This window comes from Lotus japonicus, chromosome 6 (genome assembly GCF_012489685.1).
Source record: "Lotus japonicus ecotype B-129 chromosome 6, LjGifu_v1.2".
Lineage (NCBI taxonomy): Eukaryota > Viridiplantae > Streptophyta > Magnoliopsida > Fabales > Fabaceae > Lotus > Lotus japonicus.
The window spans coordinates 53,626,540-53,646,140 of record NC_080046.1 but is presented as its reverse complement, the minus strand read 5'-3'; the positions used below and the strand labels follow the sequence as shown (position 1 = coordinate 53,646,140).

The 19,601-nt window shown below is 35.7% G+C and overlaps 2 protein-coding genes and 1 long non-coding RNA gene across 4 annotated transcripts; 1 reads left to right on the top strand and 2 right to left on the bottom strand.

Moving 5' to 3' along the window:
* Positions 1-2,888: 2,888 nt before the first annotated feature.
* On the bottom strand, positions 2,889-6,807 carry LOC130724071 (uncharacterized). Of its 2 annotated transcripts, none has more exons than XR_009014424.1 (4): positions 5,924-6,807; positions 4,820-5,381; positions 4,335-4,437; positions 2,889-3,452 (listed from the first exon to the last, which is right to left on the bottom strand). It is a non-coding gene; the product is annotated as an uncharacterized LOC130724071 (long non-coding RNA). The 2 variants fall into 2 exon arrangements; XR_009014423.1 differs by having other exon boundaries at positions 2,890-3,452; positions 4,339-4,437.
* Positions 6,808-7,181: 374 nt separating this feature from the next.
* Positions 7,182-7,691, top strand: LOC130725560 (uncharacterized). The gene has a single exon (XM_057576778.1). The coding sequence runs from the start codon at positions 7,182-7,184 to the stop codon at positions 7,689-7,691; it is 510 nt and encodes a 169-aa protein (XP_057432761.1).
* Positions 7,692-14,445: 6,754 nt separating this feature from the next.
* Positions 14,446-15,549, bottom strand: LOC130725559 (F-box/kelch-repeat protein At3g06240-like). The gene has a single exon (XM_057576777.1). It carries the CDS (start codon positions 15,547-15,549, stop codon positions 14,446-14,448), a length of 1,104 nt encoding a protein of 367 aa, XP_057432760.1.
* Positions 15,550-19,601: the final 4,052 nt, after the last annotated feature.

The window sequence follows — 19,601 nt, the reverse complement described above, 5'->3', positions numbered from 1 at the left end:
GTTAGTTGTTCGTAAATTAGTAATTCCTAGCGGGTGCAATTTATCTTTTCGGTATACCAAAAAATTAGTACTAATTATCCCTCCTCAGAGTTCGAACCCTTCAACTGCAACTCAATTAGATTCTATCCTTTTGGAACAATTATTCGTTAATTCATTTTAAAATTAGTAGCTGCGTATAAATATATATGTAGTAAAACATTAATGCATAGGTATATTTAAAATTGTTATTTTTTAATGAATGGGATACATTCTTTACTATTTTTGGCACGGGTTGAAAATAATCAATTAATAAAAATCAAAGTATTCAAAAGACCGTCCCTAAGGTCTTAAATAGGGTAATTTTTTTTTGAAACTAAATATGGTAATATTTATAAAAAAATGCAATGAATGCGAGTATTAAATATGACTAATAATTAACAACTTTTAAAACCATTAATTAGGTGTATTAATGTTTTTTATCATTGAGGAAAATTTGAATGTTGTAAATCAAATAAATTTAATGTATCCATAATTTCGTTGACTAACAGTAATGTATTTACAAACATTAAATTATAATAAATTATAAACCCCATTTTAATTTAATTACACATGAATAAAAGAGTTAATTTGCATTTATAATTTTGAATTTAAATGTTTAAAAATGATATTTAAAATCATTTTTTTCCTAAAACGTAACAGAATAATCGAAATTAAAGTTTTGATCATTAACTAAAATTAATGTACTTTTAAACACAATAAATAGGTGTGGAAATTCATTTATTTTTAAGGAACGGATTTTCTGTAGTTAATGTTTTTATTTTTTATTGACTAATAATTAATGATTTTTAAAACCATTAAATAGGTGTATTAATGTTTTTTATCATTGACTAAAATTTGAATGTTGTTAATCAAATTAATTTCATTAATTTAATGTATACGTAATTTCGTTGACTAACAGTAATGTATTTACTAACATTAAATGATAATCAATTATAAACCCCATTTTAATTTGAATACACATGAATGAAGGACTTAATTTGTATTTATAATTTTAATTTAAATCATTAAAAATGATATATAAAATCGTTTTTTTTTTCTTAAAACGTAACAGAATAATCGAAATTAAAGTTTTGATCATTGACTAACATTAATATATTTTTAAAAACAATAAATAAGTGTGGAAATACATTTATTTGTAAAGAAGTGAGCTGATTTTCTGTAGTTAATGTTTTTGTTATTTATTGACTAATAATTAATGATTTTTAAAACCATTGAATAGGTGTATTAATGGATTTTATCAATGACCAAAATTTGAATGTTGTAAATCAAATTAATTTAATGTATACGTAATTTTGTTGGCTAACAGTAATATATTTACTAACATTAAATGACAATCAACTATAAACCTCATTTTAAATTAATTACACATGAATAAAGGAGTTAATTTATTTTATAAAGGAGTTAATTTCTTAAAACGTAACAGAATAATCAAAATTAAAGTTTTCTTAATTTAATGTGTTTTATGATTTTATTTAAGGAAAATTAATATAATTAAGTGGTTTATATAAGAAAATTGAAACAAATAAATAAATAATTTCAAAAATTAATTTCCATATATAAAAAGTGGATACCAAATTTAGAAAGTAATTAATAATTTTTGAATTTTTTCTATCATTTTAAAATTTGAAATTATTTTAAAACCAAGGTAAAGGAGATTCAAATCATTAATTTTTATATATAAGGAAATTGATTATTTAATACGTAATTAATTATGTAAATGTTTTTTTTGTCATTTTGAAAATGGAAATAATTTTCAAAAGATAGAAAACACGTTTCACGTAATTAATTGTTTTATATAAGAAAATAGAATGAATTATTCAATTAATTTTGAATAATATTTTCCTACCCTAACAAGTCAATGAATTAAATGTACTTAATTATTTTAAATGATGTTTAAAAGACACGAAAATAGCATTTATTCTATAAAGCATTTAATGTGTTTTATGATTTTATATATGGAAATTTATATTTTATATAATTAAGTGGTTTATATAAGGAAATTGAAGGAAATAAGTAAATAATTTCGAAAATTGATTTCCTTATATAAAACATGGCTATAGAATTTAGAAAGTAATTAATAATTTTTGAATTTTTTGTTCATTTGAAAATTTGAATTTATTTCAACGTTTTTTTTTTTTTCATTTTGAAAATGGAAATAATGTTAAAAGAAGGAAAACGCGTTTCATGAAATTAATTTTTTTATATAAGGAAATAGAACGATTTAATCAATTAATTTTGAATAACATTTTCATTATATAAATAGTCAATGCATTAAAATGTATTAAAAACTTTAAAATATAAAACATAATTTCTTTAGTCGTGAATTGACCAAAATGGCTAATACTCAAAGAGCAAGGTGAATCGGTAATTCCAAGTAATGTTCCTCATAGTCCTATATATTCATGTTTTAGAAGTGACTATCCCCATTGTTACAGTCTTTTTTTGATATGAGTGGAGTTTTGATTTACTCATATTCACTTGATCTCTCTTAATTAGCGCTATGTTAGAGATCAAAAAAATGGCTAGGGAACATATCCCAGAAGAGATAGTGATGAAAATCCTTGTTAGGCTCCCCGTAAAGTCCGTGATGCGGTGTAGAACCTTAAGCAAATCCTACAATGCTCTCACCAGAGAAACCAGTTTCATCATTGAACATCTTTCTCACTCCAATAAAAAGGCAAAAAGCAAGCCTAACTTTTTGATCTTTCACCAAACAAACAAGTTTTTCACTTCACTGGTCTTTGAGGATGAACAATCACAACCCCATGCAATTGATTTGAAGCCACCATTCATCTTCATACACAGTGTAAACAATATCACAACCCATGCACATTCCAATGGCATTATCTACCTTGAACTGTTGGGTGGTGTTCCCCACAACCCTAATCCAAAGATTCTCTGGAATCCAGCCACAAGAGAGGTAAAGTTTCTTCCTTTCCCTCCTCCAATGAGACACGCACACAATATGTGACGGCCAAACTCACACCCTACCTAAACTATAAAATAAGAATATCTTCAGAAAACAACACTTTTATTGATGAACTTTGAAAAAAGTACAAGACCTTTGGGTCAGAATTCATCGATGTCCAATTGATAGTCTGAGAACGTCTCCAGGAAAGTTAGTCGCGCTATGCGTCATTAAAAGCAATTCCTTTCCTTAGACAAGACGTCCCAGAGTCTCGCATGGACTCCTCTGAATCTTTCCCGATTACTTTGACAAACTTAATTACAAAAAAACCCACTGCTTTCATACTTATTTTACAGTCTGATAGAGTACGAGTCCAGTCGCACACGTCTTCTTCCATCGGCTAGTCTTTATTCTACTCGAACACTCTCGTATATTCACAACTATTTACGGCTCTTCCTGCCTTGGTCACTTTTTCATTCTAGTTCTTTCTCCTCGGTCTCCGTCCCTAAGTTGTTCAATTAGAACAACCAACCAAAACAAGAGGGGTGAGAAGCAATCCAACACACTCGAGCAAGAGGAATAGTGTAAAATAAATAAGCAAGTAAATCAAGTGAAAAGTAATAGCATAATCAAATAAATCATAAAAAAAATTTAATTAGAAATAGTTTCGGTCTCTAGATGAGGATGTGGGCCCAACATTCTCCAGGAAAGTCACCGAGAAGCCGCTCGGCTGGGACGATCATCAGGGGGCCTGTAGTGTGATTAGGTTCCGGATGGGACAAACCTCATCTCCAACCTGTTGGTAGGTCCCACCTAATCACACCCCAAGGACCGCAACCATAAAGGTATCCCTTAGATCTCACAGCGTTGTAAGATCAAGATTTGGTCATGTGGTACAACTCTATGTTTTGATGATAACAAGTATTTATTTGTGGATGAACAACTATGATACTCTAATGTTTGTCTTGAGTGTTTTGACAAACAGGTTCTGATTCTGACACCAGAAGATATATTCGTCAGAAGTTCTGAAGATCAGAGGATCTGAGGATCAGAGGATCTGAAGATCAGAAGATCTGAAGATAAGAGGATCAGAGGATTAGAGGATCAGAAGATCTGAGGATCAGAAGATCTGAGGATCAGAGGATCTGAAGATCAGAGGATCTGAAGACCAGAAGCTCTGAGGGACCAGAGGCTCTGAAGGTCCAGAAGCTCTGAAGGTCCAGAAGCAGAAGTTACGAAGGTCAGAGGATCCAAGCATCCCTCTGACTCTGATCACCAAGCTTCACAAGTTCCAACACGAAGCATAACTCTGATCAGAAGTCAATGGTTAAAGGCAAATGTCTCTATCAAGAAGTACAAGAGCAGTGTACTATTCTGAAAAGCCTACCTACCAAGGTTCAGCCACAGCAGGTTCTGGAAGTTCCAGAAATGCCCTCCAACGGTCATATTCTCTCAACAGAAATATCCTTTGCACCTTGGACTATAAAAGGCTGAAGAAAAAGAAGAAAGCCAAGAGAGAGATCAAGAGCTGCAATACAAGAAAAGATTCAAGCCTCTACTTTCTTCATCTGTTCTTATTTAGTTTACACTCAGCTTATTTAGAAGCAAACCTTTGTAAACACCAACCTCAAACAGTTGTTTGATTTTCCTTAAGGGGCCGGGTAGGTCAGTATCCTTAAGAAGACTAAGAGAGTGAATCTTAGTGGTGATTCCTTTAGGAGATCAAGGTTGATCGGATCCTAGAGAAGACTAAGAGAGTGAATCTTAGTGTGAGCTAAGTTAGTGTATTGTTAGTCACTTGTAGGTTTCAAGTGCAGTTGTAACAATTATCTGATTAGTGGATTGCCTTCATTCTAAGAAGGAAGAAATCACCTTAACGGGTGGACTGGATTAGCTTGAGGGATTTATCAAGTGAACCAGGATAAAATACTTGTGTGCTTTTCTCTTCTCTCTATCTTTATCCGCTGCACCATCTATCTCAGAGAAACCGAAAAGATTTACTTTAAATCTTAAGGGGAAAGTTTTTATATTCAAAACTCTATTCAACCCCCCCTTTTAGTAGTTTTTCACACCTTCAAGCGTTACCCAATGGCACAGCCTGGCCTTGACTGTCCAGTTGGGGCCACTGACCTTTCCTTTTTATAGAGTACCTGCAAGCCGTTAAAAATCTCTTGGAAATATTCTGGGAATTTATCAAATAATATTTTCTTTAAAAATCGGGATGCCTCGTAAAAAAATGTTTAAGAAAAGATTCGGAGGCTCCTATCGAATCAATTCCCAGAAATAAATCCTGTTTACAATAATCATATTTCAATAAAACAAATAGGGACCCAAGGGAGGTCCAACACCTATTTATTTACACTACACTCTCTCATGAGTTGAGCATTCTCCCCCCCTTACCTTTCTTCGGAAAAATCCTCCAATTAATGATTATCTGCAATAATAATATCGTAGGGCATTTTAGTCAATTTTTCACTTTAAAGTTATAAAATTCCATGTTATTCTTCATAATTTAATATTTAATTTCGTTTTTATTTTGTAAGAAATCAAATAATTAGGCAGCAAGGCCGACCATCATTATATAACTTTAAATAAGGCGGTATAGCTGACTATGTATTTTTGGTAAGGCGACAGAGCCGACCATTAGTTTTTAAATGAGGCGGCAGTGCCGGTCCTTTATATGTGTGTGGCGGCAGAGCCACCTTTATATTCATGCGGCGGCAGAGCCACCTTTATATTTATGCGGCGGCAGAGCCACCTTTAAATTCAAGCGACTTAACCAATTAAATAAGAAAATAAATTATAAAATTAACTATTTTAGCTTAAACTTAAAAATTTCTTAACTTTTGTTCTAGACCTCCAAAATTCATTCTGTTTCTTTCTAAATGTTCATTTTAATCCCATGAATCATAGTCAACTCTTACTTTGCATCGAATCATTAAGAATAGTGAGTTATAAGGCCGGGAAGTTGCATACCTTCTCTCCTCTTAAAACCTTATCAAACCAAGTTAATTTTTCCGAACCAAATATGTATATGGAACCTATGGAAGACAAGGATTCGAACTATGCAAGATAATCCAAGTTCTGAGCAGTTTACCGGTGAGCTCGCCGGAGAAGGTGGTGGTTGGCGGCGGAGCTCCGGCGGGAGGGTGGAGTTAAGGGTGGAAACCAGTTGGAAAAGCTTCCTCTCACTCCCAGGAGCTCAATGGTATAGGTGGGTAGCTGAGAAGGTCTCTGGTTTGGCCAAAACGATGAGCTCCATGAAGCTTTTCCGGCGAGGAGCTCGGCAACAATGGTAGAATACAATCTAGGCCTCCAAGCTTCAAAATTCTTGCACGAATAGTTTCCTGGTGAAATTATAAGCAAGATAGACTCTTGATTCGACAAAATTGATGGAGATTTGAGGGAGAACCGAGAGCTCAAAGTTTCAGAACTTCTTGAGCTCGGTTGGGCTATTTCAGGGCAATTTGAGCTTGGTTCTGGATTGGTTCACACTCTAATGGACTTAAGGAAGCTAATGGAACAAGAATTGGGAGGTGAATTGGTCTGGAACTCGATTATGCAAGGTTTGGCCGTGACTGGAATTTTGGCCGTTAACCACCGTCTCTGTGGTGATTGTTGGTGGCTGAGGGTGGTGGCTGAGGCTTCAGGGGGTGGAGGAGAAGGTTTATGCCAAGTTTCAAGGCTTGGGTTGCTCTAATTTGAGCTGGTTTGAACTTGAACTTCGTGGTGGTATTTATAGACAAAACCAGGGACCTGAATTTGAATTAAAACTATTTCTGATGTCACAGTTAGGTCCCTATAGAATAGGTCGGTTATTAACTTTGGTCCTTAAGAGTTAAGTCAGTTTGCAGTTTAGTCCTTCCTGAAATAATTTTTTATTCTCATCTTTATCCTTTGAATTCTCTAGAACTTCTAGGACTTGATTATTTATTTTAATTATTTATAATAATAATATTAATAATAATAATACTAATAATAATACTAATTAAAATACTCCTATTATTTCTAGTTGAGGGAAAAATTTAGGTCGTCACACAATACTTTCTTCCATGTGGCACACGGGTTCGGTTTTGATCCCAAAACAAACGACTACAAGGTTGTGAACATTGTAGTGGGTGCATATTTTTTCTTGAAGGAATATGAAAAGCTCAGTGTTCAAGTATACAGCCTTCGTTCTGATTCATGGAGAGAGGTTAATGTTGGTGTCCTTGCTAGATACATAGCTAAGTCCATGTTTAATGCTTATCTGAATGGAGCTTATCATTGGTTAGCTGAATCTGATAATGTTGAATTTGTGCTATGTTTTGACATGAGTGATGATGTGTTTTGGAAAATGAACCTTCCCCAAGTTATATCTCAGGAGGATAACAACAAATTTTACATTAGGCATTCAAATATTGTTGTATTGAATGATCGTGTTGGTTATGTTAGGGAGCACATACGTTCTGAATTTCATTTTGAGATTTGGATGATGAATGAATATGGCGTGGAAGGTTCTTGGGTGAGAATGTTTAACCTTGCCCGCAAACCTTGTCCTGAAATTCTTTTGGAGTTCTGGAATAAAGACGATGAAGATATTTTTGTACTAGGAGGAGATGAGTATCAACCGTTGGTTTTGCACAAGATTGGTAAACAAGAGGTGGTGAAAGAGTTTCCTCTTCGCTTAGGAATTGAGAATCGTGCTTTTAAATATGTGGAAAGTCTTGTTCCTCTATCTGGTTTGGTTCATGAGGAAGCATGAAGTTATGCTCGGATTAGTTCATGATGGCATTAATTTGATGATCTTTGTAATGATTTATATTTTCATGTATCATGAAGATACATATGATTAGCATAGTACTTTTATCATCAACTTTTATAGGACTATATATATTTCTGAATATTTTAGTTGATGCTCTTTGGTTGTTAATGTTTGAATGTTCAAGAATCATAGTTATTGTTTTGGCCCCCAAACTTTTTTTTACGTATAACTCACTATAGACATGCTATATTATTTTATTTTAGTCTCTGTAGTCTCAAATTTCTGCTTACGCCACTACTCGAAGCTAACTTGTTTTGTTGGCCACGAGGCTAATTCAAATTGTTAGCATCGGTTTAGCCGACTATAGGTCAACGCTACACATGTACAACAACGAGTAACGTTGTCTTCCTGCATTTACTCTAAACTTTACGACGTAAGCATCTTTCATGGCCAGCGCTAATTAGGAAAAAGTGTAATCAAATTAAATAACCGTAACAAATAATGTAAAAATCATAAATTGAAAAACTTAACAAAATTATCTAGATGGATGGAAATAGGGGAAATACTATCTCAATAGTGTCAAATGCATTTGTAGGGAACACAAACCTTGACAACCACCATGTGACACATTATACTTTACAATTATTTTATTGATATGATAGAAAAAAGAGAAATTTAGTGAAAAAGGAAAATTCATCCATGATGGAGTTTGAAGAAAAACCCAAGGGATTGAAGACTCTCCTACAATGGAATATAATTGTGGTCATTTGTTTTTTTGAAAATGAAAGTAATATTATTGATAATAAAGGATCAATCACGAGCAAAAAGTTCTCATGATAAAACATAGTACAAAAGATCACCCATCCAATGAAAACATAGTACAAAATATAACACTAATCCCCCCTGAGCTGACTTCCCCACGAAACGGCTTAAAGAAAATCTTAAGGAAGAGTCTCATAAAACCTTGTTAAGAAAAACCCTGTGGGAAAAATCTAGCAAGGAAAAAGAGTTATTAATTAAGAATTAATTGGAGTATGAGGTCAAAAAATATTTATTAATAAAGTCACTGTAAACACACTATGTTATATGATTTTAGTCCCACTAGTCTCAAATTTCTGCTTCCGCCACTATTCAATACCAACTTGTTTTGTTGGCGAGGCTGATGCAAATTGTTAGAATTGGTTTAGCTGTCTTTAGGGCAACGCTTTACATGCACCACAGCGACTAACGTTTTTGTTATGCATTTACTCCAAACTTTACGACATAATCATTGGTCATGGAGATCGCTAATTAGGAAAAGATGTAAACAAATTAAATAACCGTATCAAATAATATAAAAATCATAAATTGAAAAACATAACGAAATTATTTAGATGGATGGAAATAGGGGAAATACTATCTGAATAGGCTCAAATGCATTTGTAGGAAACACACCTTAACAACCACCATGTGATGATGGAGTTTGGAAAAAAAAAAGGGTGAAGAAAAAAAAATTCTCTAGTACAGGGCGAGAAAATCTCATAAAGTCTATGGCCCAAAGCCATTCCCACTTCTCATGGGTCTTTTCTTTCATGTAAGTACATAGAGCAAATCATCAGTAAACTCGAGTGGGAGAGCACAAAAGATGAAAGGAGAATTCATTAACTTAATTGGTCACGACTATGAACCCTAAAGAGTGAGGGTGGCATGGGGCTATGTTCCATAGCTTCAAATTTTAAATGATGCCCTCTTAACTAAACAAGGTTGGTGATTGCTTACACAACCAAATTCTTTGATGGCCTAGTGTTTAAAATAAATACTTCCCCTGACCCAATTTTTTTTTCTAGCAAATTATAACTTTAGAAGGCTTGTGAGTTAAACTTGGTGATGAAGAAAGCAACATGATAGTTGCTGCAACATGGAATTTTTTTGTGTTTTAATGACTCATCTACCACTGAAGCGATGACGATACTTCTCGTTCTAGGAATGTATTTTGCTTTAGATCGAAATGACATTTTGCAACCTTGAAATTGAGACATGAATTCCTTGAAATTGAGACATGAATTCCTTGAGGTTGCACATGCCCTTCAGTCCAAGAAAGTATGCAAGCCTTACTTTAATTTTACTACACATAATTATCTGTGTTTAAAATCTATTTTTATCGAGATCAATTTTGGTCATATAGGTAGATAATAAAATAATCCCGCACATGGTTTAGCCAAGTTTCCATTTTAGTAATCCATATTATATCAGGTTAGAACTTAGAACATAGAAGAGCATCTTTAATAGATTTGGATTTGCTCCAAGCTAACACCATAAATCATCCTAACTAATATACATGATTTTATAACGGGTCCATGCACAAATCATCTTGTTTTACAGCAACAACAAAACAATTAATCACATACAAGTTTTTATAAATTTATTTTTCCCATTGATTGATTGATGTTGACCATTTAATATAACAATAACAAAAAAATTCACACTGAAGAGGATCTAATAAACTCTTCCATTTCTTTATTTAATACCAAAATCCAAACAGCATAATTAAAATGTCCCCGGATAAAATTTTGTAAATGTAACACCCCGATTTCGGTGGCGTCACTTTAGTAACCAAAATAAACTTAATGCGGAAAAACGTGAACATATTTTTTTTTTTCGATAATAACTAAGACAAGACTGAATTAAATAAAACCCAAAAGCGAAAAGCAATAGAATTAATATACAATATATAAACAGCCCCCGCTGTAAGTAACAACCTCGTCACGAGTAACCTCCAGTGACGGAAAGAAAAGTGCGACGCCCGTAGGCAATATATACAAACCAAATGAAAAGGGTGAAGTGCCCGCAACACCATCCCTCAAAACTGAGAATCAGCTGACCCAATGGCCTGAAAATAAGACCTCCTAAGTCCAACCAACTCTCTGTGATTCCCGTAAGGAAACCACACAAAAAGCTATAGGCGGATCTACCCTGTCCCCTAAGTAACAAATGAAGCAAGACTGTCAGAGCTAAAACTCTACTCCTACACTAATCCTAACTCGAGGAGCTCATACCAACACTCAAAACTATGTGCTGGCATGATCGTCGTCTGAATCAGAATCCAGAACGACCAAGTCTACTAACCCTATCCGTCCTCCCCTCGCAACCGCAGTGCGCTCCGATGCTGGACTCACGGGCTTAGGGCCCGAACCCTGATCATCAATGATCGCAACAGAGGGTGCACTAGACCCTGCCGAAGGCACTCCCACTGGAATCTCCTCTGAGGGATCCTCCCCCTCTGAAGATGACGGTGGCGGCGGTGCTCCTCCGAATCCTGGTCCGCAGTGAACGCCCGGTGGCAAGTTGAAGCTGATAGAGCATCGCCTCAACACTCCTGACCTCAGAAGTCCTCCACTATCCACGTGATCCTCCATGATACGCCCCGAATACGTCGCTCGGTGGCTCGCGGGGTCAACCACCCACGACCCGGGGTCGTCCTGATCGATCATCTCATACCTAATCCCCCCGAAGGGTGGACCATGGTGTACCAGTCCGCAATATTCATCTGACAAAAGGCGTTGTCCGCCAAAACACACACAGAAGACGCGAGGGTCAACTCTAAAGAACTATGTAGATAATAAACCCAATAGGTACAAATAATAGATAGCCACTTAGGCTTATAACTAGAGATATCATTCCTAGGGTTGCATGTTCCACAAAATCATAACGACAATAATAACAATTAGCATGTTCCAAGTAAGTTTATCAAATAGCAACCACACTCATCAACTAAGTCAGTATGCATGTTGCGTGATATGTATGCAGGTTAACCCAGTCAACCAATATGCAATCCGGAACGGATGGACATCATCGGATCAGCCCTTCACCAGCCACGGTGGTGCCATTTCGGCCCGTGATGTCTCTTACTCCAACAGGGGTAGTCAGATCAGCAGTAAACCCGTAGGTCTGCCATTTCGGTCTGCTACAAGAGACGTCTACAAACGCTCTTTCACGGCATTCCGGGTCTTATGACCATTTTGGAAACCGACGAGGTCCAGAGTACGTCCTGTGTTAATACCTCATTAATGTTGCATGTATGCAAAATGATTAGTCAAACAACGTCTCCGACCTCACTCGACACGTCGCCACGTGTTCTAGGGAAGTTAAAGTCTCTAAAAGCTTACCCTAAGGTAAAGTCGATTCTGCGACCAAAAGACACACTTCAAAACGACACATAGCTGCTCCAACAGCACCACAACACACGCTGCTCCAACAGCACAATAACACACGCTGCTCCAACAGCACAACAATAAACGCTGCTCCAACAGCACAACACCAAACGCTGCTCCAACAGCACAACGACAACATACTCAACACTTGGATCCGACGACACTCCTCGTTTTCCAAAATTAAGATTTTACTTCCAATGCCTTCCTTCGAGGTTGTTATCATTACTTAAAGATTTAGAGGTTATTTAAGGTCTTATGAGTTTTCTTTATAAAATAGATTCCATTTGGTCTTATCGCAAGTCTTATACATTTGCAGGATCTCCCAATCCCAAGTCGCTTCCAGAGGATGTCTCGATCCACTAAACAAAATCAAGGCCCGAACCTCGTTCGTCCTATCAAACTTTCTCAAAACTCTCAAAATAAAATCGGCATGACCTGCCCGCTATTCTCACCATTCAGAATCTCAGATTTCCAGTATAAAGCATATTTAAATCATCACAATCAACAACATGTCATATATCAAGAAATCTAAACATTAACACTTAGCACTTAGCATATAAAGCATGCACCACACATCCTAGATTACCCACATAGCACATAGCATGTAAGTCAATCTTCAAAAACATTCAGTAGATGAATCATCTACATTGTCAGCCGAAGCCTCAGAAAACATTTTCAATCACACACAATCTCAGTGCATAAACAGTAAACAATGTCGAAACATCGACCCTAAGCATTAACTAGAGATTCAGTGAGAAGCCCTCACCTGAAAGTTCTCCAGAATGATCAACTAGTGCTTCCTCGCACTCAAAGTGTTGGTCCTCAGAGAAATCCTCAAAAGCACCTTTACAACAAAATCACAGAATACTATAAGAATCTATCGAAAACTAAGCTATCGATACTTACTAAGGTTACTCGAAGTAATCTATACTCTAAGGTACGATAATCTAGCGCGAAAAGACAAGTTTTCGGAAAAAGGAAATTTCTTCCTCCCCCTCTAATAGGGCTCGGCCACTTTGGCTAATTATGGGGCTCGATTTTTCTTCGATCAAACTTGGTTCCTATGCTTTCATAAGCCGTAACTAAGGGTATTCTGAACTCGGAAAAATTATCGGATCAAAAACTGTCGCAGGGGTATTTTGGTCATGATTTTTAACTTAGGATTTTCAAAACTGAAATCCCAAAAATAAAATTTTGCAGGGACGTCACCAACGACGTTTATGACAACTAATCCTACTAGCACTAAGCTAAGGCGATAGTTTTCAGCCTAAAGGTTGGAACTTTACTCAAAAACTACATAAATGGGTATTTTAGGTTAGAATTGATTCCGGCGGAATTCCGGCGACATAACGGAAAATCTAATCCGGCAGAAGTGATCTTGGGCACATATAGAAGAGGTTTAGAATCAGAAATGAAAGATTCAGGATAGTTTTGCAAAAACCCATAAACTATCCACTCAGAAAACTCTACAGAAAAGCTATGGAAAAAGCGATCGGAGGTAAGGATTAGCGACTATACCTCGAAGCCTTGAAGCAGCAACTGATTGATCGACGATCAAGCAAGGTTTGAACAAAAACTCTTCTTCCTTCTTCCTTGTTCTTGGCCGCGGGTTTGAAGAGAGAAAATGGAGGAGAATTTGAGTTTTTCTTCCTTTCTTTGCTATATATAAAGGTTGGAAATTCGCGGGAAAATGAAAGTTTCGCGAATCTGATTTTTACGGCGTCATTCTCCATGAATTATTAGATATGTTTTGGCAAAAGAATTCCAAAACTATAAAGAGGTCTCCTTGTATTTTTGGCAACTAAAGCATAGTCGGTATAAAACTATTTTACCCGATAAGTTGCTTTTTGCATCGAATGTCGGAATAGAAAACTTCCTTCGGAAGAAAGATTGAAATCATCAAGAGAAATGGGTGTACGCGTGTAGAATATTCATTTGAAGTTCTGAATAGATAAAGTCCCCATAGTCGGGTGATTCTAGGGTTTTGAAATACCAGGGATTCGGTTTCGGCAAACTTCCGATGATTGGAATCGGACGTTCGTAGATCTTAGAGTTTCGCCTCGAAACGATTGTGATATATGGAAGAAGAGAAATTCTAACATTTCTCTGAAGATTTTTGGAATTAACTGCCATCGTGCCTAAAAGTGAAAATTAGCTATATACTAGGGTTTCTGACCTAGGTTTAAGCGTGTAACGATCGTGCTATAACTTTTATCGATCATAATACAATCCTTGAACTTTTCCTGAACTTTCTCCTTCATAAATATATTTCATTTAATAAACTTTCGTTCAGGTTTCCCTTCACATTACATCAACCCTAATCGTGAATAAGAAGTTTATTCACTTAGCATGAACTTAAAAACTCGGGCCTTATAGTAAAAGTCAATAAAAAGTACACAACTAATAATGTACCTTCATGATAGTAATAACATAAATCATCACAAAGATCATCAAATAAATATCACGATAAAATAATCCGACTTGAACATCAAGCTTCCTCATCAACCAAGCTAGCTAGACAAGGGAAGAAAACTTTCCACATATCCAACTACACGATGCTCAGCTCATAAGCGAACATTAAACTCTTTCACCACCTGTTGTTGACCAATCTTGTACAAAACCAATGGATGATGTTCTTCCCCTCCCAGCACAACAACATCATCAATATTATCATCTTTCCAAATCTCCAAAATCTTTCCCAGACCGGTTCCACGCGCAATGTTAAACATTCTCACCCAGAAACCTTCCACCCCATAGTCATTCATCACCCAAATATCAAACTGAATTTCAAAATGCATAGTGTACTCCCTAACATAACCAATACGATCATTCAAAACAATAACATTATGATTGGATACGCACAATTCGTTATACTCCTCCTGGGACGGAAATTGGGGTAGGTTCATTTTCCAAAACACATCATCACTCATGTCAAAACATAGCACAAATTCGACATGATCACGTAGAGAAGATATGGCTAACCAATGATAAACCCCATTCAGATAAGCATTAAACATGGATTTATATATGAAATAAGCAAGGACACAAGCAATAACCATTTTCCATGATTCAGAACGAAGGTTATATACCTGACCAATGAGCTTTCTATCACTTCTATCCCAAATTTTTGCATCCACTACAATGTTTACGACCTTGAAGTCATTTGTTATGGGATTGACACCGAACCCGTGGACCCCATGGAAGAGGGTAAAGAGCGTGGGTTTCATTTGAGGAGGGAAAGGTAGAAACCTTACTTCTATGGTGGCTGGATTCCGGAGAATCTTTGGATTGGGCCTAAGAGGAACACCAAATAGTTCAAGGTAGATGATGCTATTGAAATGAGAGCAAGCTCCGATGTTGTTTACATGTACTGAGATGAATGGTGTATTCAGATCAATTGCATGGGGTTGTGATTGCTTATCTTCAGAGACTGTTGAATTGACAAGCTTGTTTGTTTGGTAAAAGATCAGAAAGTTCGGATTGCTTTTTGCCTTTTCAATGGAGTGATAAAGATGTTTAGTGATGAAACTGGTTTCTCTGGTGAGAGCATTGTAGGATTTGTTTAAGGTTCGGAATCGCAGAACAGACTTTACAGGGAGCCTAACAAATATTTTCATCACTAACTCTGCTGGTATATGTTCTTTAGCCATTTCTTCAATCTCTAGCATGATGCTAATCAAGATAGATAATATGAGTGTGGGTAAATCAAAACTCAGCTCATATCGAAAAAAAGATTGACGATGGTGGTGGCTTCCATAACATGTATATATAGAACTTGAAGGAATACATATAGAAGAGAGAGAGGACAATGGATGTTTGTAAGGCTATAAAAATATTAATTTTTCATTTAATTCATATATTGATATTTTAGTGCTTTACAAAAGAAGATAATAAATGCACTTTATTGATATTAATGAAGGTTTTAAACTTTCAACCCATATACACCTTTGAGCATTTATTTGTGCAATCAATTTATAGCTTCTACTTTAAAATATTTAATTGATCATAAATATTAATCTATTACTTAAATATTTGCTAAAATGTCATATTAATTTTGATCTCTTTTTTTTTTTTGAAAGTAAACATGAAATATATTAAACGCCAACTAGCTCAAGGTTTATTACATCAGCATCAAGCAACGGGAGCGCGGCTAAAGGAACCTCTTCCACCCAAACCGTATTGGCATAAGTGTCCACGTTCCGAGCCAAAAAGTCAGCAACGGCATTACCCGTGCGACGGACAAAACAAAGAGAAACAAACTCAAAAGCAGAAATTAATGAACGACAATCTCTAATAAGAATACTCAGATAAGACCGATCCTCCTCAATCGTCCTCCAAGCGTTAAAGAGATTCAAGCAATCCGTCTCTAAGACAATCCGACGAAAACCCAAGTAAATTGCTAACTGCATCGTCCATCGCATAGCCATAGCTTCCGCCAAAAGAGGGGAGTTAATAGGGACAGGAAAAGAGCATGCTGCAGCCATTGCCTCGCCCTCTGAGTTGCGAGCAACCATGCCAAGGCCCGCGGTGCCACCCCCTCGGAAAGAAGCATCAAAATTGCACTTTATGGTACCTGGTTGTGGCCTCCTCCACCGTGCTGGCCTGGAACCCGTCCGTGGACCACCGTCGCTCTCTTGAGACGCACTACTCGTTTGGTGGACAAGATAAGCATATATGATAAGATAGTGTAATCATATTTTTATTCTTATATGTTGTTTGTTGCACTAGCCGGATATAATAACACATTCATGTCCCTTATCCAATCTTGTCCATCATGTGTAAAAGTTATTCTAATAGGGGAGCTATAATAGATTATTTTGATAGGATATGATAGTAGTTTCTGATTTTTTTATTACCTAACATAAATTCAATTTTTCAATATTTATATTTTTATACAATTTATAATAATATTAATTAATAAATATAAAAATATTAATTTTAGTAATATATTAATTTTATTATTTATCAATTAAAATTTATTATTTTTAAGATAACATCATTATTTAGTTAGTTATAAGTTTAATTAAAAAAATGAGCTAATTTATTAATTGTGAAAATATTGAATTTACTCATATAAAATAATTAAATTATCATTATGACTTGTTACTAATTTTTTTTTATAAAATCACTTGCTACTACTTAATTAGCATTATTCTTTATTAATTTATTAGTAGTAAATATATACTAATTTTATCAATTCCTATTTTTTAAAATTTTTTCACTACTTATATAATAATTTTATATTTTCTATCACTTGCCACTACTAATTAAAAGTAATTGGTTCAATATATAATTTTTACTTTTACTTAAAATAGACTTCCGTTGGGAAAAAAATTAAAATAGGCTAATTAATAAAAATTAAATAATTTTTTTTAATTTTAAAATATAGGCTTTAGAAAATATTAAATTTAATATAATAAAAAAATTTTAAAAAATTAATTTAAAAAAATATTATTTATTTATTATTTAAAGGAAAATTTGATATACTTTTCATTTTTTTATATCATATCCAAACATTATTATATCCACCTCGAACATATGATAAGATAAAAGTCTATCTTGCTCTTATCGTATCCTACCTTAATCCAACTCTTTATTCTATCTTGCTCTTATCCTATCTTGAGCAACAAGCGGACAATAAATGTGGTAGGAAATAAAGTAACTTTTTTATTTTTATCTTTAAAATAAATTTGTTGGATCACCAAGCACGTAGATAAACTCTTATGAATTGTTGAGAGTTTCCAGTAAGAAGGATATTTTTTATAGGCAATTATCATTAAAAGAGATTCAAGGGGTACTCCAACCCTAACAAAAGATCATATAATGGTAAAGCATTGTTTACATCACCAACACCTTTGTCTTCCCATCATAGCAGATTATAAGGAATCGAAACATAAGACTGATTAACCATACCACTCGGAAATAGCATGGTGGAAGACTCTTTCCATCGCTTTGAGCCACACCCACACCTTCAATCGGGCTAGCTCAAAGACGCTCCCAGGATCCATCGCCTCTTCTCGGAAGACCTTGGAGTTTCTTCCATTCCAGAGCTGCCAAATCATAGCTAACCAGATCACTAAAAGGCCCAACCTTAGCTTAGTTGAACCATCCCCCATGAACTGAAGAAAGTGGTCATGTGTTGACTCTAGCAACACCACACACCGTCCCAACCAGTTTAATATTAAGGTCCACACCCGCCACGCAAATGAACAAGTAAAATAGAGATGGTCCGTGGGATTTAGGGATTTAGGTTTTAGGTTTAAGGTTGGACACCAAGTGGGATTTAGGGTTTAAGTCTTTGTCGGGTAAACTTTAGGGTTTTGGTCGTCATTAAGTCAGATTTAGGGTTTTGGTCGTCATTAAGTCAGATTTAGGGTTTAGGGCGGCGTCGAGGAAAATTTAGGGCTTAGGTCGATGTTGGGTTGGATTTATGGTTTTTGTCAACGCTAGGTCAAATTTAAGGCTTAAGTCACATGGTGCAATTGCCATGAACAACGTTAGATGAGAAGCCTTGGCCGATTGCAGAAGCGTGGTGCAGATTATGCCATGAACACGATGAGATGGTGTGATTCATGGAAGGGAGTGAGGGGGAAGACAACACTATCTGAATGACCATAAATTGGATGTCATCGCGCGGAGGAGACATTGAATCTGTGCCTGGACGACAACTTTAGGGACAACACAAGTGTAAGATCAAGTTTTGATCTAGTAGTACAACTCTATGTTTTGATGATTACAAGTTAACCTTTTGATATGAACAATTGTGGTACTCTAACGTGTTTTTCTGAGTGTGCTATTTACAGGCTCTGACCTCAACTCAATCTCACACAAATCAGAAGCACTGTGTATAAAGGGTAACCCAAGCAACGCTTTCGCATTCACCATGTTCAGTATGAACAGTGGAAAAGCTTCAGAAGTTCTGAAGCTATACAAACTCTGATGTGGACTCAGTCGCTAGAAGCTCTGAAGATCCAGAAGTTCTGATAACCAAGAAACACTGAAGGTTCAGATGTTCTGATGGTGTAGAAGACTCTGAAGATCCAGAAGCTGAATAGTGGAAACTCTGAAGTCCAGAAGCAAGAAACTCTGAAGGCCATGTTCTTCCCTCTGAGTTCAGAATCAGAAGATACAATGGTCAGAGGATCTGTGCTTTCCCTCTGACTCTGATCAACCGGCTTCACAAGTTCCAATATGAAGTATTCCCCTGATCAGAAGTCTCCTAGGTTAAAAGGTCAAGTCGCTATCCAAGTACAAAAGCAAGTGTACCTTCCTGACGACCTACCTAACGTTCTCAGCCACAGCAGAAGCTGGATTTTCCAGAACTGCCCTCCAACGGTAGCATTTCCCATGCAACGCTTAACCCTAATCCTTGGAGTATATATAGAGGCTGAAGATTGAAAGAAGCGGCTAAGAAAAAGAAATACACACGCGCAAGACATATTCAAAATATTCTAAGCTTTCTTTCATCTGAAATTCATTGTGTTTACTATTAGCTTTTTAGAAGCAAATCTCTTGTAAACAATTCTTTGATAAACAGTTTGTTTAGTTCCTTTAGGAGATCAAGGTTGATCGGATCCTAGAGAAGACTAAGAGAGTGAATCTTAGTGTGAGCTAAGTCAGTGTAATTGTTAGTCACTTGTAGGTTTCAAGTGCAGTTGTAACTCTTACCTGATTAGTGGATTGCCTTCATTCTAAGAAGGAAGAAATCACCTTAACGGGT